The 17,182-nt window shown below is 40.1% G+C and overlaps 1 protein-coding gene across 1 annotated transcript; it reads left to right on the plus strand.

Moving 5' to 3' along the window:
* Positions 1-192: 192 nt before the first annotated feature.
* Positions 193-16,733, plus strand: CDNF (cerebral dopamine neurotrophic factor; the record flags this gene model as incomplete). Its single annotated transcript, XM_079698806.1, has 4 exons — positions 193-307; positions 10,782-10,909; positions 11,979-12,120; positions 16,555-16,733. 4 exons carry the CDS (start codon positions 193-195, stop codon positions 16,731-16,733), a joined length of 564 nt encoding a protein of 187 aa, XP_079554932.1.
* Between the last annotated feature and the right edge of the window lie 449 nt (positions 16,734-17,182).

The raw sequence follows: 17,182 nt of genomic DNA on the forward strand, positions 1-17,182 counted from the left end.
GCTTCGCTTCGCCCGCTTCCATGCCCTTTTCTTGAGAGCCAATGGAAACTCACGGTTGAGTTGCATCATGTGTCCCAGCAACTCCAGGCAGATATTTTTCCAACCCCGGCTCCGCGCTCCTGTGTCAGCCCCGGGCGATAGCAGCGCGGCGGTTCATTTCGCAGGTGGCGAGGCGTTTGGAGCTGGCTCAGCATGTGGTGCGGGAGCCCAGCCGCAGTGGTGGCCTTTTGCGCCGGGCTTTGGGTCTCTAACCCGGGGCGGGCGCAGGGCCAGGAGGCCGGGGGGCGGCTGGGCGCCGACTGTGAAGGTGAGCGGTGTGAGACCTGCTTGCATGGCGGTGACACCGCGTCGCAGTGCAGCTGTTGTCGGCTTTGGCTTCTCTCGGGCCTGTCTATAAATAGCTTTTCACTCAGGAAATACGGTCCCTGGCCGTGGTTTCCGATCGCCTTCGCCCAAGCCTAGGCAAAAGTTCGAGCCGGGCCCAGTGACACCTTCAGGCCGCGTTCTTAGTCTTGCTCGATTAAACTGCCTCAAAGCTGGTGGGTTTGGATTTGGATTCGATTTTGTGCAAACGCACGTAGATGCAGACGACCCTGGCTCCAAAATGATTCTGCTGCCCTAACCGGCGAGACTTGCCTTTCCTTGCACAGAAGCCTTTCAAGTTCAAATTAGTTTATAACTCCCCAAAGGAGAAAACATGACAAATTGTCTGTAATTGAGTTGAAATGGCTTAAATCAGAGCACATAACTAACATTTGTTAGGACTTTACAGGGAAAAGTTTCTTTACAAAGGAATACCTTAACTCCTTAGAAAGAGGAGGAATACAAAAAAACGATTCCTTTTCTGTTCACAGAATCTCAGCTGTGGACTTCACCCAGCCTTCTGGCTCTGAGGCCACTGTACCCGGTTCTGGCAAAATCAAAGTGATAATACCTACACCAGAAGGCTGGTAACGAGGTCAAAGGAGATAATTAGCTGTGCTACCTCCTTCCTCCTGGACTACTGTAGCACTTACCTCCGTGTTTCATTCATTGAAACAATTAGCTTAGATGTATATCTGCTTCACCCTTCCCTGAGCTTTCGAATCTATTCTTACATAACAGGAAATGGTAGGTTCACAATATACGTTTAATGAATGGGTGAGTATAGACTGTAATATAACTGAATAAAGTCTTAACAATTGGAGTCCAGTTTTCTATCAGCCCTGCAATAATTAAACTTTTCTCCAGAAATTTAAAATACCTATGTGATGTTATTGCCAAACTTTAGATATAGATATTTGTTCAGCCAAGTTATAATTTTCAGTTAAAGATCCCTTATAACTGGGTACTATACATTTAAAGCAGAATTTGTGAGGCATAAACAGTTGACTGGCTTAATCATCAGTAATTTAATTGCTGGAGTTTCTACTTAAAAACATTTCAGAAGAGCCAGAGCACCTGGATTAATTGTGAAGCTTCTAACGTCTTTCTTGAATTTATTACAGCATATTGTGATTATTAACTTGCATGTCTGAGTAACCTGGGTGTATATTTCCTTTTGTTAACACTGTAGAATCACAACGAAGGAAATACTGGTTTTAGAACAAAAAGAAATAGAGTCTAGATCTGGCTCTGTTTCTGCTTATGAGTCTTTATCATTAGCCAATTAATTTTCCCTCAATGTATAAGATTAAAATTCTATACATACTGTAGGGCAAATTTCCATTCTTATCTTGATTACTCTGTGGCATGGGACACCAATGACTTATCAGTAAAAAACTGACAGTCCATGAACCACCTGGGACCTATTAATGTATTTATTAAGTTCACAAAGTATTTTGAAAAAAACATCTAAATTAATTGGCTATATTTTAAACTTGGGAGATGTCATTTTAAAAAGTTCAGATTTCTGGCTTATCTTGAAAACCAGGTGACCAGTCAAGACTAGCCCATATGTCCATATAGTGGGAACTGATGGTGGCTGCTCTTTTTAGAAAGGATATGTGTTCTTTAGGTTTTTGTTTTTGTTTTTCTTAGACTTGGATTGCTTTACCCATTCATTTTACTTGCCTGGGCCCTGTGAATATTCAAGTTTCCGACTGCTTTAGGTCATGTGAAGCTTACTGAAAAAAAAAAAAGCAAACGTTTCTGAATTTATTTAAAAGGATTCTATTATGGGGCTATTAAATTTTTTTTTTACTTTGAAATAATTATACATTCACTTATGGGACTAATTTTAATAAACAAAACCCTATGACATAAATAAAAAGACTATGGTTATCTGGTTATAGCAATAAATGCATGCCAGGATCATTAAATTACTAATTTGTTAGGTGATTTACAGTGAGATTAATCTCACAAGCCTCTTAGATAGCCTCATCCACCAGAGGGCAGACAGCAGAAGCAAGAAGAACTACAATCCTACAGCCTGTGGAATGAAAACCACATTCACAGAAAGATAGACAAAATGAAAAGGCAGAGGGCTATGTACCAGAGGAAGGAACAAGATAAAACCCCAGAAAAACAACTAAATGAAGTGGAGATAGGCAACCTTCCAGAAAAAGAATTCAGAATAATGATAGTGAAGATGATCCAGGACCTCAGAAAACGAATGGAGGCAAAGATCGAGAAGATGCAAGAAATGTTTAACAAAGACCTAGAAGAATTAAAGAACAAACAGAGATGAACAATACAATAACTGAAATGAAAAATACACTAGAAGGAATCAATAATGGAATAACTGAGGCAGAAGAACGGATAAGTGACCTGGAAGACAGAATGGTGGAATTCACTGCCACAGAACAGAATAAAGAAAAAAGAATGAAAAGAAATGAAGACAGCCTAGAGACCTCTGGGACAACATTAAACAACATTCATGTTATAGGAGTCCCAGAAGGAGAAGAGAGAGAGAAAGGAGCTGAGAAACTATTTGAAGAGATTATAGTGAGATTAGTCTCTTCATGTAAGCCCAAGGAATAAATTTCCATTCTTACTGTGACTTCTCTGTGGCATGGGACACCACTGATTTCTTTCTTTTTCAGAAAATTTCTTCTCTTGATGGCTATGATACTGCTTTTTCCCTGCCTTTGCTTCCCGTCTCTGTGCCCACTTGTTCATAGTATCTTTGTAGGCTTCTAATTCTTTAGCCATGGCTTCAATATTAGAATATCTATAGTCTGATTAATCCCAGATGTTTATATCCACCCCCCCTCCTTTTTAGAGTCTCAGACCTTGCATCCCATTGATGACTGAACATCCCTACTTAGATACCTTATACCTCAAACTCAACAGAGTCACAAACCAAAGTCATTGTCTCCTTCCCTTCTCAGTCCCCCAAACCTGTTTACGGCATCAGTACATAATTGGTCCACTAGACTAGGCTTCTGTCTCTCCCTGATGCCCTAAACCTGTCAAACACTGGGTCCTTCTGGCTGACTCTGCTTCTTTCTCCTTCCCCGACTCCAGTGCCTCGTTACAGACCTTCACGATTTTCAACTGCCTTACTATCACAACAGCATCCTTCCCATGACAGGGTGATCATGTTATTCCCTCACTAAATATCTTTCAGTGATCTCCCAATTTCCTCCAGGGAGGTGCCTCTCTTTTGTTCTCCCACAGTATCTAGTACATGTCTCATAGTGTTGAGAAATCATTTGGGTCTCCTCCATGTGTGCATTCCTTGACAGTCAAGACCGTTTCTCTCACCACATCATCTCCAGTGGCTACTATGGTGCGGGGCATAAGGTAGGCACTCAATTCTGTTGAATACATGTACACACATATGCTGCAATAAAATATTACATAGCTTTTAGTGAGTCAAAAGTGTATCTTTCAAAGTACAAGTTAGAATTCCCAACACCCACCATCTAGGTAATACATTGACAGAGCAACAGTTAAGGTGTAGAAATCATCTGAAGGTGTATTGTGGGAGTAGAGAAAGAGCTTTGAGGCATCAGGACACAGGGTTTCTTTTTCAGGAAGAGGAGAATTACAGGTCACCAGGAGGCTTTAACGATGGTTTATGCATGGATCATTACAGTAGGTGTCTCCCTTGCATACTTGGTCTTTTGCTAATTAAACTTAGCAAAATACGTGTTGGCAAATGTCTCGTTTTCCTCATTCTATCAGTAGCATTTCACATAGCTGATCAGTCAGTCCCTCCTTTTTAACACTTTCTTTGCTTGTCTTCTGGACACACTCACTCTTTGTTCTCATCCTCCCTTACTGGCTGCTCCTTTCAGTCTTTTTCTGGTTCTTTCCATCTTTCCAATTTCTAAACAATGGAGTTTCACAAGACTGAGACCCAGGATCTCTCCCTTTTGTGTGGTCTCATCCCACAAAGATCATTTTAATGTTGATGACTTACAAATTTAGTATTTGTCCTAGAATTCACCCCTGAACTCCAGATTTATATCCCCAGCAGCTCTTTACTGTTTGCAGTGTCAGACATTGTATTAGGGGTCTCCAGAGGAACAGACCAATAGGATACATACATACATACATACATACATACATACATACATACATACATACATACAGATAGATTTATTATAAGGAATTGGCTCTCCTGATTATGGAGGCTGCGATGTCTAAAATTTGCAGTGTGGGCCAACAGGCTGGGGGCCCAGGAGAGCCAATGGTGTAGAAAGCAGTCTGCTGGAGAATTCTCTCATGCTTTTTTGTTCTATTCATGCCAATCCTTTGTGTTCTGTTCAGACCTTCAAGTGATTGGATGAGGCTTATCCACATTATGGAGGGCAATCTGTTTTACCCAGAGTTCACTGATTTAAATGTTAATCTCATTCAAAAACACCGTCCAAGTGGACACTTAAAATTAATCGTCACAGTTGTCTAGAAGTATCTCAAAGTTCACATGTCAAGACTGAATTCCTGCTGGTCTCCACAAACTTGCTTCTCCTGCAGTCTTACCAGTTCAGCAAATGGTAACTCCACTCTTGCAGTTTCTCAGGCCCAAATCCTTGGAGTCATTCTTGACTTCTGTCTCCACCCGCCGCCCCCGCCCCCGCCCCCGTGCCACATCCAATCCATTAGTAAATTCTTTTGGCCTTGCCTTCAAAATACATCCAGAATCCAACCATCCTCATCACCTCCAATGTTCCCACCCTGGTCCAAGATATGCAGCTATTTTAAGAACCTCCAAATGGTTATGCCTGCTTTCATTCTGGCTCCCATGCAGTCTATTCTCCAAAGAACCTCCAGAGGCATAATTTAAAAGTAATGTCAGATCACTGCACCCTTCTACTCAAAACCTTTCATGGCGTGCCTTCTCAGAGGAGGACCCAGAGCCCTTACCATGACCTCCAAGCCCTAGATGACCTGGCATGCTGCTGCTCATTTGACCGCATTTTCTACCATCCTCCCTCTTGGTCACTCTTATTTCCCCCATGCTGGCTCCCTTATGGTTCTTGGACCTGCCAAGGACATGCCTACGCTGTTCTTCCCTCTGCCTGGAGGGTTCTTCCCAAGCACTCCACTTAAGCTCTTCTCCCACTTCCTTAAGGTTTATGCTCAAACACGACTTTATCTGAGAGACCTTCCCTGACCACCCCATTTAGAATAATACTATTACCTTATACTATTACTCTATCCTTACCAAATTTATGTTTCTTCACAGCCACAAGATACTTTTATTTATTCACCAGAATGTAATCCCTGAGAGTAAGAGCTTTGTTTTTCCAACAACCTATAGAATACTGTCTGGCACTTACTGATTGCTCAATAAATATTTGTTAAAACCACGACCTGGCTGTATTATATTTCGTGTTCTGTTCCTATTAAATAGCATTAGGAATGAATATGACTTCATGTTCTAAAAATTGACATTTCTGGTCATCCAGCTGAAAACAATTGAAAACACTGGATAAAATAAAAATGTGAAAATGTTAAGTGTAAGTTAGTAAGGCATACTCAGAGGCCAAAAACAATGTGAAACTGGAAACCAAAAGAGGTAAAGGGACCCCTGAAGCTGGGATTTTTCTTGAGGGTATTTGCCACCCAGGCAATTTAAACTTAGATTTTCATGGCTGTAAAATAAAGAGAATGACTAAAATAAAAAGAATAATGACATAGCCCAGAACCTTCCCAAGTTAGGTGCATAATACTGGATCCTCCCCCAATTAGTTTGGAACCCCAGAGAGCTAGACTTTCATTATAAAAGGTGACCTGGAAATAACCACAATTCTACCACCATTCTTTAGAGACTAAAAGAAATTGTAATACTTGAACTTTTTACTGAATAAAAGGTAAAACAAAAATGTCTCCCGATCACTCATACTCACAAGCTACCACATATATGCATTGAAGCCCAAATTGACACAGCCAACCTGGGTGATCCAAAACATCTCAAACTGAGAATTTAGTTTAAAGGGATTTCAAGTAGGCATCAGCAAATGTTAATCTCACATAGGAATCCACCTTCAATCCAGCCCCATAAAATTCTAATAATTCCCACAAAGTTCTAAGAAAGAAAGCTCATATTCAGAAAAATCACAAACCCGTGGGAAGAAGAACACCGTAAGTGACAGCCAGTTGAGATAAGAGACAGAAGAAGCATACCTGGACAGGCTTCAGGTTTTAGAATTATCAGGCACTGAATATAAAATATTTTAATTATATTTAAAGAAATAAAGGAAGGGATTGAAAATACGAATAAAGGGCAGGAAGCTATTAAAAATGTCCAAACATATTTGGAAAAGAACCAAATAAACATGTACAAATAGAAATTAGTGAGATTAACCGCAGACTAGACACAGCTGAGAAAAGAATTAGTGAGTTAGAAGATTGAAGAAATTGTCAAGGAGGAATCACTGAGCAATTAAGAGAATAAAAATATGAAATAGAGATAAAGGTACAATACGGATCAAGAGAAAAATTCCCACATATGTTAACTGGACTTCCAGAAGGAGAAGAGAGAGTGTACAGGTGGAGCAAAAGAGATGATGGCTCATTTTTCCACATGGATGAAAGTCATCAATCCACAGATTTGGAAGTCCAGTATATTCCAAACAGTATAAATAAAAATAATTCCACATCTAACCATATCAGAAGGAAATTGCAAAACACAGAAGGAGAAAAGAGAAAATCTTAAACATAGAGAAAGAAGACTGATGAACTTAAAGGGAATGGCAATTAGACTGTTGGGTGATTCAACGTTGAAAGGCCCAAAGCCACAGCTAGTAAATATTAAGTAGTAAAGCCAGGATTTGGACCCAGAGAGTCTGGCTTCAGAGCCGAAGCACTGAATCCCTACCTATACTGCTTTCTGAATGTGGAGTTGGGAACTAATTTATTTAAGGCAATATTAAAAATAAAATTAGAACAATGAAGTAATATACAAATTATTCAAGAGCTTCTGGTTATTCTTAAGTCTTAACTCATTACAACATGTATTTTATTCCTAGGTAGCAATTCCCCCCTAGTACCAGTACCAGCAAGACTAATCTGGTGTCTTTTTTCCCCTCCAAAATCAAGCTGGAGCAGATAATGTAGGACTGACTTCAGTTCTAGAAGGTGTGGATGGAACTGCTGAAAATAATGTTCCTAGCCCACTGATAATTTAGTAATTCCACTAACTTGATTTTAAACTTTATTATTATCTTTTCAAAAAAGTTGTAGCTCTTTTCCTGCAGGTGGCATTATTATATTTTTCAAGTACTAAGTTAAGTAGTAAATACTCAAGTTAAAAGACAAAGATTGTAAGGCTACATAAAAACATCCAACCAAATGCTTTTTACAAGAGATGGGTTTGGGCAAAAGAGTTAAATCTTTCTCTTCCACAGGAAAAAACTATAATAAATATCTAAGACTAAAAATAAAATTAGGAATTAGCCACACGAACATGTTATTTAAAATGTGTAAATTCCAAAGGAATCAGCTAAAAGAGTTGAAAATGAAAGCTTTGAGTTTGGGGGAAATGGGGAAGGGGAGACAAGGGACACTATTCTTCAAACTGAACCTTTTATAACTCACTGGCTTTAAACTTGGTGTGGGGAGGAGGGACAGAGAGGGAGAGAGAAGAGACCTGGAAACTACAAGTATAAAACTTATTTTAGAGTGTTTTTCTTAGACAGGAGTGGAGAAATGGGATGTGATGTTGAGAGAGGTTTTGTTGCTTTTAAGATATAAGAATTAACAGCATGTTAATGGGAACAAGACAGGCGAGAGAGGGCAGAGGTGCAGGAGCAGGGAGTTGATAGGATCTGCTTTAGCAGGTGGAAGGGTTGTCACCGTTCATTCATAGAATTAAGGTAGACTGTGCCGGTACACGTGTTGTAGATGTGGTGGCAGAGCAAGCGAGAGTTCTTTCCTGTTGCTTTTTTTTCCCCTCAGAGAAATAGGAAGCACCACCATCGCTGAGGATGGGGTGGAGGTGTGACACAAGGTTTGAGAGAGCAGCTACGCAATCGTCCTTTTGGGAGTGGGAGAGAGTGAGAATGAGGTCAATGTAGTAGGACTGTTGGGAGCACTGATGGCTCACTGAGATGAGCGGCCATGAATTTACAGTGAGACCAGTGAGTACAGCTGTGCTATTTCCTCCAGCCACGTTCAGTGAGTATAGGTGCAAAGTTTTAACCAGGGTTAGGGTTTTGCTGGGTGAGTCCAACAAGGGAGAGAGACGCAAGGGAGTTCAGTTTGTGTGCAAAGGAGTTATTATAATGTTGAACCATGGAATCTAAGCTGGGTGAGGAAGCAGGGTGAAGTGGTGGCGGAATCAATGAATAATATGACCTGGCGGGGTCAGGGAATTGTTTACCTTGGGGTGTTAGAGGATGTGAGCTGGAAAGATGGGAGATGATGATCAGACAATGGGATGTTTCCACTGAGATTATAGTCATTGGTAATGACTGGACCTAAGGGTATGACCATGGTGATTTTTCATGTATTTTGGATATTAATCCTTCGTCAGGTATATAAATTGTAAATATCTTCCTCCAGTTTGTGGCTTATAATTTGCTTATGATTTCTTTTGCATTAAAAAACTGGTTAATTTTTTTTTTTTTTTTGCATTACGCGGGCCTCTCACTGTTGTGGCCTCTCCCCTTGCGGAGCGCAGGCTCCGGACGCACAGGCCCAGCGGCCACGGCTCACGGGCCCAGCCGCTCCGCAGCATGTGGGATCCTCCCAGACCGGGGCACGAACCCGTGTCCCCTGCATCGGCAGGCGGACTCTCAACCACTGCGCCACCAGGGAAGCCCAAAACTGGTTAATTTTGATGTAATCAAATGTATGATCTGTGTTTTGGTCTCTTCTTTAAAAAATCCTTCTCTATCCTGATGCCATAAAGATGTTTTCCTAAGGTTTCTTCTAAAACTTTTGTAGTGTTGCTCTTCCCATATGTCTTTATTCACCTGGGATTCATGTCTGTGTGTAGTTTTGGATAGGTGTCTAAGTTTAACTTTTTCCATGGCAGGTGGTCCTAGTACCATTTATTGACTAGTCCATTTTTCCCCCACTGATTTTTAGCATCACTTCTGTACTATACCAAGCTCCTCTAGATTTGTGGATTTGTTTCTAGACTCACTAGTTTGTTCCATTGGTCTATTTCTGTGCCAGTCCCACAGTGTTTCAAATGCTATAGCTTTAGAATTAGGTCTTGATATGTGATAAGGTCAACTCCCCAAACTCCTTCTTCTTCAAGTATTTCTTGGCTTTCATTTGCTCTTGTTTTTTCATATGTATTTTTGGATCAGTATATCAAATCTATAAAAAATCCTATTGAGATTTTCATTAGAAGAGCATTGAGTTTATTGATCTACTTAAAAATAATTATCATCCATAATATTGAATCTTCCCATCCATGAACATGGCTTATCGTCCCATTTCTTAGGTCTACTTTTAGGTCTTTTGATAAAGTTTTGTAATTTTTTTCCTTCAAAGTCTTGCTATACTATTAAATTTATTCCTGGTTACCCTAGAATTCGCCACTCTTCCTTATGCTATTTCCTTAAAATTCTTTCTAATATGAGGGCTGCTGTTTTCCAGCATATGCTCTGGCCTCCATGTCCTTCTCTGATTGCTTGGACACTTCCCCTTTGGGACAACAACGTGGGAGAGCAGCCTCCTGCTATTTCAGAGTACCCTAGTGGATAAGCATGTGGGCCCAGAGGGAGACCATCTGGGGTCAAACTCTCTCTACCACTTACTGGGCAAGCTCACTGGCCTCTCTCTGACTCAGGTTCTTCATGTGTAAAATGAAGATAGTAATGTATCTACATCAGAGTTTTGTTCTGAGACCTGAATAAGTTCATCCACATCAAGTACTCAGAACAGTGCAAACAAATGGTAACTATGGTTGTTCTCATTGCCTGTGCCTCTTCTGAGTGTCATCTCTTCACTGACTCTGGACCGTGTGATTGAATATGATTGTTCAGACTGGGGTTCAAACTGGAACATACAGGCAGATGCACACTACCAAGGGGCTTCATTCAAGACACATGTTCTCTTTTTTCTCTATGCTTTAAACAAAGCTGTCCCAAGCATCATATCCCAGAGGAGGCAATATTTTCTTTTAGGGTTAGTGATATTTTGTGGGAAAGTTCTCATATTAAGTGGAACTTGCTTCTACAGATTGATGGATTGATTCAATAAGCTCGTGTTATTCAAGGCCCAATACTAAGCTAAAAGCTACAGGCCTGAAACCATTCTTACTCAAGATATGAATTTAATTTGTCACAATGCGTTGAATCATACTTACTTTTTTATTTGGTGGGAGAAACATATACATAGGTGTGGTAGTGGTGATACTGTACACAAATACATAATTTATTTGTTCCTTCTAGTGTGTCAAGAATTCTTGAACCGATTCTACAACTCCTTGATAGCCAGAGGAGTCAACTTTTCTCTGGACACCATAGAAAAAGAATTGATCAGCTTTTGCTTGGATGTCAAAGGAAAAGAAAACCGCCTGGTATGGTAAATCTTTACCTTTCATTTTCTCCCTGTGCTCGGAGAAAACTGCTAATCATTTCATTTCTCATCTTGAATTTAATGTTCTCCTTCTTTGATGCTTGCCTCAAGCCTGCTCACTGCAGAAAACAAGCAGAAATTGATCTTTCAGGGAAATGGAGTCAATGTATTTTCATCGAGAATATGTCTCATTTCATTTGGCTTTTTTGAAAAAACCATAGGCAACCAATTCCACGATTTCTTAAAGGAAATTATACAATTGGATTCTTAATGAGAATTTACTGTCCTGAGTTAAGAGTGGGTGGACTTTCCACTTCTTATCAAGACAATTTGTGAAACCTATCAAAATGTTTTACATCATTATTTATGCATAATTAATGAAGTACTTTTATTATCTTGTAATGGTGTTTCCTGGGTATACACAAATGATCTGTTTCAGTATACTGTTTTTACAGCACTAAAGACAAGCTTGGGCCAATTCATTTTCCCTAAAATCATCATGTTGAATCTGTCAGTTAAATTTTCCTCGTTGACAGCTCACCACTGACACACTGTAAAAGTATCAGCATTTGTCTGCACCATTAAGCTTTATATTTTTAAATGTCAAATGCTTGTCAGGGAGCTTGAAAGGCAGTAGAACATGATGGAACAGGGCATGGACTCCAGAGCCAAAAGGCTAGATTTTTAAATTAATTCGGTCTTTTCTTCTTGCTAGTTGGGTGACCTCCAGTTGGCTTGGGTGTAAAATACTAGTACTTACGTCACAGGATTGTTATGATAATTAAATACATCAATACCTTTAAAGCCCTGAGAGCAGTGTGTCGGCACAGATAAAACATTTAGCAAGTGTTAGCTCTTATCAGTAGTCTTTAAGCATCATGTGAATTGCAGGGCACTTCCAATTAGGCTGATCATGGGAACGGAGTCATTTGTTTTCTGGTGTCTTAGCAGGGGTTAAATTTAAAAGCTGGGCCACAAAAACTAGGTTAACCTCTTTCTCACTTCTTGAAACTATACTACTTGCTTTTTTTCAGTGTCTGGGCCCCTAAAGTCTCTTCATTCCCCTTCAGTGCTACTATCTAGGAGCAACAAAAGATGCGGCCACAAAGATCCTAAGTGAGGTCACTCGCCCAATGAGTGTGCACATGCCTGCAGCGAAGATTTGTGAGAAGCTGAAGAAGATGGACAGTCAGATCTGTGAGCTGAAATATGGTATAACGGAGTCAAATGTTTCTTTCCCCAAATGTCCAGCATATTGCCAGTTCTGTAAACATAGGGCCAGTTTCTAAAAAGTCAGTGTTAGAAAGAAAGAAGTTCTACACTTGCTAATAGGGTGCTGGACTGCTGCGTGGTGCCTAGTGCCATCTGAACTTCTTGGGGGGAGAGAAATGAATTCTGGCACAGTCAGCATTAGGTAAAACTGCCCACCCAAATGGCAAAGTTTAACCTCTTAAATCACCAAGGCGTTGTCAACTACATATGTCAAGGAAGAGTTCAAAATTTCAAGGGAGCAGCTACTCGTGGTGAATTAGCTCTTGGTAACCTATTAAGACAAAAGCTGCATCTATTCAAAGGTGATGTAAGGACTCTGAAGTTTTAAATGGGACTCTAACGTTCTTCCTAGAGCTATCATCCTGCCAGCTTTAACTTTTAGGAAATAGGTTATTCACATCAAAGCAGGTTTTACCCGATGAAATAGCCTTATCAAGGGTGCCTAAAATAAACAGCCAGAAAAGGAAGATGTCCTATTTAAAACATTATCCTTGGCCTTATAAATTTTACATACATAGATCTATTCTTATACAGAGGATTTGTATCTGGGCCAGTCTTTTGGGTAGATTGATTAGGTATCATAAAAGGCTGGTGGCCCAGTGGTTAAGACTCTGTGCTCCCAATGCAGGGGGACAGGGTTCAATCCCTGGTCAGGGAACTAGATCCTGCATGCCACAACTAAAGATCCCGCATGCTGCAAGGAAGATCCTGAGTGCCGCAACTAAGACCCGGTGCAGCCAAACAAACAAACAAACAAAATAAATAAATAAATTAATTAATTAAAAGGCTGGGGGATTCCCCACTTAGCCTATCCTAACACCTGTAATTCCACCAGTAGAAATCCATTTCTTTTGCTTATGTCATTGTTTTATGTTACATACCTGGCATAGTCTTGTAAACTACCTAAGTAATTAGCACCTAACTCTGAATTACTTTAGTCTTATTTTCCAGCATAGCTGTGTAATAAGCCTATGCACCATAGCTACACAGATGTCTTTAAATAGGTTTAAGGTCAGAAGATACCAAAGACAAACTGTTTCTCAAATGGCCAAGGGCAGGCCCTAACTTCCAGGGTGGTGATGAGGCAGATGTTTCTTTTTATTGGCTTCCAAGTAATGAAGTAGAGGCAGGAAGCACTGAGGCCATATAAACGATAGCCCCCAAAGGGACAAAACTGTGCTGATTCTTCCATTCAACAAATTTCTTTTGAATAGCTTTTACTATGAGCAAGGGATCTTACTGGGCTCCTTGAATAATAGAAAAATTAATCAGATATTATTGAGAAGAAGAGAGTACTTATTAATGTTTTGGCAATGCTGGCCTCTAGAGGCCCTTGGGGAGCCATAGACTAGATTTACTGTCGGTATTGACCTTTTCCCTGTAGTTTTAGGGAGTCATAGAGGATTTCCCCCTTTTAAAGTTAATGCCAAATGCCAAATTCTCTAGAATAACCTGAAGAAACTACCAACACTTGCAAGAAAGTATTTTTTTCCTTCAACCATTTATCTTGAATGGACCACTTGTTCTAAATTCTTCCCAGCTTATATTTGGCAGGAAAGTTGAGACTGAACAGGGGCCTTTGAGCTGTGTAGTATTAATAATTTGGGCTATAAAAGTTTCTACTCCTAAAGGTATTTTGTCATGTCAGGCAGGAAATTAACAGACAAGATAAGTGTAGACTTGGATTATGTTTTCAACTAGGAAGGTGTTATTTGGTTTTTGACCTGAAAGAATGTTTTCCCTTGCTCTGTTTTTTATTTTTATTTATTTATTTTTATAAATTTATTTTATTTATTTATTTTTGGCTGTGTTGGGTCTTCGTTGCTGCACGTGGGCTTTCTCTAGTTGTGGCGAGCAGGGGCTACTCTTCGTTGCAGTGCGCGGGCTTCTCATTGCGGTGGCTTCTCTTGTTGTGGAGCACAGGCTCTAGGTGCGTGGGCTCATTAGTTGTGGCACACAGGCTCAGTAGTTGTGGCTCGCGGGTTCCAGAGCGCAGGCTAAGTAGTTGTGGTGCGTGGGCTTAGTTGCTCCATGGCATGTGGGATCTTCCAGGACCAGGGCTCAAACCTGTGTCCCCTGCATTGGCAGGTGGATTCTTAACCACTGTGCCACCAGGGAAGCCCTTTGCTCTGTTTTTTAAAAGAATGGGAATCACTATTAAAAAATGTAAGGATTCTCTGGAGCAGAGTGTAGCTGACCCTCCAAATAAAAAAGCCTTTAAAATCCAACCTTTATTTATTTATTTCCAGCTTTACTGAGATGTAATTGACATATAACAGTGTGTAAGTTTAAGGTGTACAGTGCATTGATTTGACATACCTCTATATTGCATTATGATCACCATGTTAGCTAACAGCTCCATCATATCACATAATTACCATTTCTTTTTTTGTGATGAGAATATTTAAGATCTACTCCTTAGCAACTTTCAAATATGTAATACAGTATTCGTAACTATAATCACCATTTTGCTGTTCTTTCTCAGGATTGCTTTGGCAATTCAGGGTCCTTTGTCATTCCATACAAATTTTAGGATTTTTTTTTTCTATCTCTGTAAGAAGTGCCACTGGCATTCTGGTAGGGATTGCATTGGTTCTGTAGATTGCTTTGGATGGTATGGACATTTTAACAATATGAATTCTTCCAAACCATAAACACAGGATCTCTTTCCATTTGTTTGTGTCTTCTTCAATTTCTTTCATCAAAGTCTTGTAGTGTTCTGTGTATAGATCAAATTTTACCTCCTGATTAAATTTATTCCTAAGTCTAAAATCCAACTTTTAACTTAGGGTACACTGACTGGAAGATCTGATAAATCACTTGACAACTATGTTAGGTTATTAAAAGGCTTTTAAATGCCATGTTCTACTATGTAGGGAAAAAAAGGAATGCTTCAAGAGGTCAAGCTGAAAAAGTCCTAGGCTGCCACTAACTGTAACATAAGTCAACTTAAACGCTGTATCGATGATCAAGCACACCCCTGGTGGTGAGGAAGGGGGGAGGAGACTTTCCTTCGAAAGAGAAAAATTGCCCCTTTCTCACGGGGAAATCAGAATCACAAGTATATTATAGATAAGCTTAATTATTTTTCTATTTTTGGACTTGGCAATAGAGAAGTAGCTGAGTTCTTGACACCCTTTGCAGATAATCTGTAAACAGGGAAACAACAGTCTCGCTAGAGGAGTTAGATGTTGGTGACAGGTATTATTGGCAAGAACGTTAGGAGCCAGATTGGCTGGTACGGAGGCACCAGCATTAGAGAGGCGGCTGTACCCCAAAGGTCTGTAAATAAACCCTGTGATGATTTGGGAATCCCAGTAGGGGTGGAGGGGTCAGGTGAGTTTAAGCAGAGATCCAAAACAATTAAGGATCAGTGATAATGCTCCTAATTTTCTTCATGTGTTTGGGTTTCTTTAAATTTGTATTTAAAAACTAATTTGTATTAGTGCTTTGTAATATGTGTGCCCATCTGTTTTACCACAGACATATCTCATATAAAAGTGAATCATAACTTTCTAGAGAAAGACAAATACCGTATGCTAACACATATATATGGAATCTAAGAAAAAAAAATGTCATGAAGAACCTAGGGGTAAGACAGGAATAAAGACACAGACCTACTAGAGAATGGACTTGAGGATATGGGGAGGGGGAAGGGTAAGATGGGACGAAGTGAGAGAGTGGCATGGACATATATACACTACCAAACATAAAACAGATAGCTAGTGGGAAGCAGCCGCATAGCACAGGGAGATCAGCTCGGTACTTTGTGACCACCTGGATGGGTGGGATAGGGAGGGTGGGAGGGAGACGCAAGAGGGAGGAGATATGGGAACATATGTATATGTATAGCTGATTCACTTTGTTATAAAGCAGAAACTAACACACCATTGTAAAGCAATTATACTCCAATAAAGATGTAAAAAAAAAAAGTGAATAGTAACTTCCTAGCTAATTACAATCTATGGCTTTCAGTTGGCCGCACACACAGGGCCATCCCAAGGTCCCGCCTTTTATTGATTCCGTTCTTCTTACCTTAGGAGCAGCAATTAGGATGCAGTGCTATTTGTTTTATGAACGTTGATCTTGAGAAGCCATGGAGTGGTAGCAAAGACTGCAAAGCTACACAGGCCCTGTTTTGGAGCGAGTATAATTCCATGGAAAGAAAGTCCAACAGATCATGAGTTATCCCAATAGCTTTGCATATGATACATTTTTCTTAGGTATGTCCTGTTTTCCATAGACACTGGAACTGTTCCCCACTTTGAATCACAGGGTAGTCAGCACCAAGATAAGTAACACTATTTGCTTTTCTAAGTGTTTCATAGTTGGTTTTGTTTTTTAAAAATTGTGCTTTTCCTTTTTGTCATGAAGAAAAAAAATTGGATTTGGCATCAGTGGACCTGTCCAAGATGAGAGTAGCAGAGCTGAAACAGATACTGTACAGCTGGGGAGAAGAGTGCAGGGCCTGTGCGGAAAAAAACGACTATGTGAATCTCATCAAAGAACTGGCACCCAAGTACACAGCGACGTACGCCAAAACAGAACTCTGACCCCCGGAAGCTGGTGCACCACTGATTGTGATTAGAGACAAAGTGCCTCTCTAGGATACGGATGCGTTTGTTGAGAGGAACCAGGAATTGCAGTGTGTGTGGTCTCAGACTTCTTGTTTTGATGTTACACCTCAGAATTGGTTACCTGGGTTTATAAGTAGAACTGCTAGTATTAGTGGTTTCTTAAATCTGCAGTGTACCAAAACCTACAAGTGCCTTTCTCATGATTTTCTTGTATGTGAGTTACCATTGCCTATCTCCTAAAACAGGGAAAAGTGAACCATTGAAAAATCGGTGTAGTAAATTGATTCTAAGCAGGAAGAGAGTGCTCAGAGGCTCCTATCTGTGCACTAATTTTTAATTAAATATGTTGGATTAGAGAAAGACAAATATCATATGATATCACTTATATGTGGAATCTAAAAAAAGGGTACAAATGAACTTAACCA

This window comes from Hyperoodon ampullatus (genome assembly GCF_949752795.1).
Source record: "Hyperoodon ampullatus genome assembly, chromosome: 3".
Lineage (NCBI taxonomy): Eukaryota > Metazoa > Chordata > Mammalia > Artiodactyla > Ziphiidae > Hyperoodon > Hyperoodon ampullatus.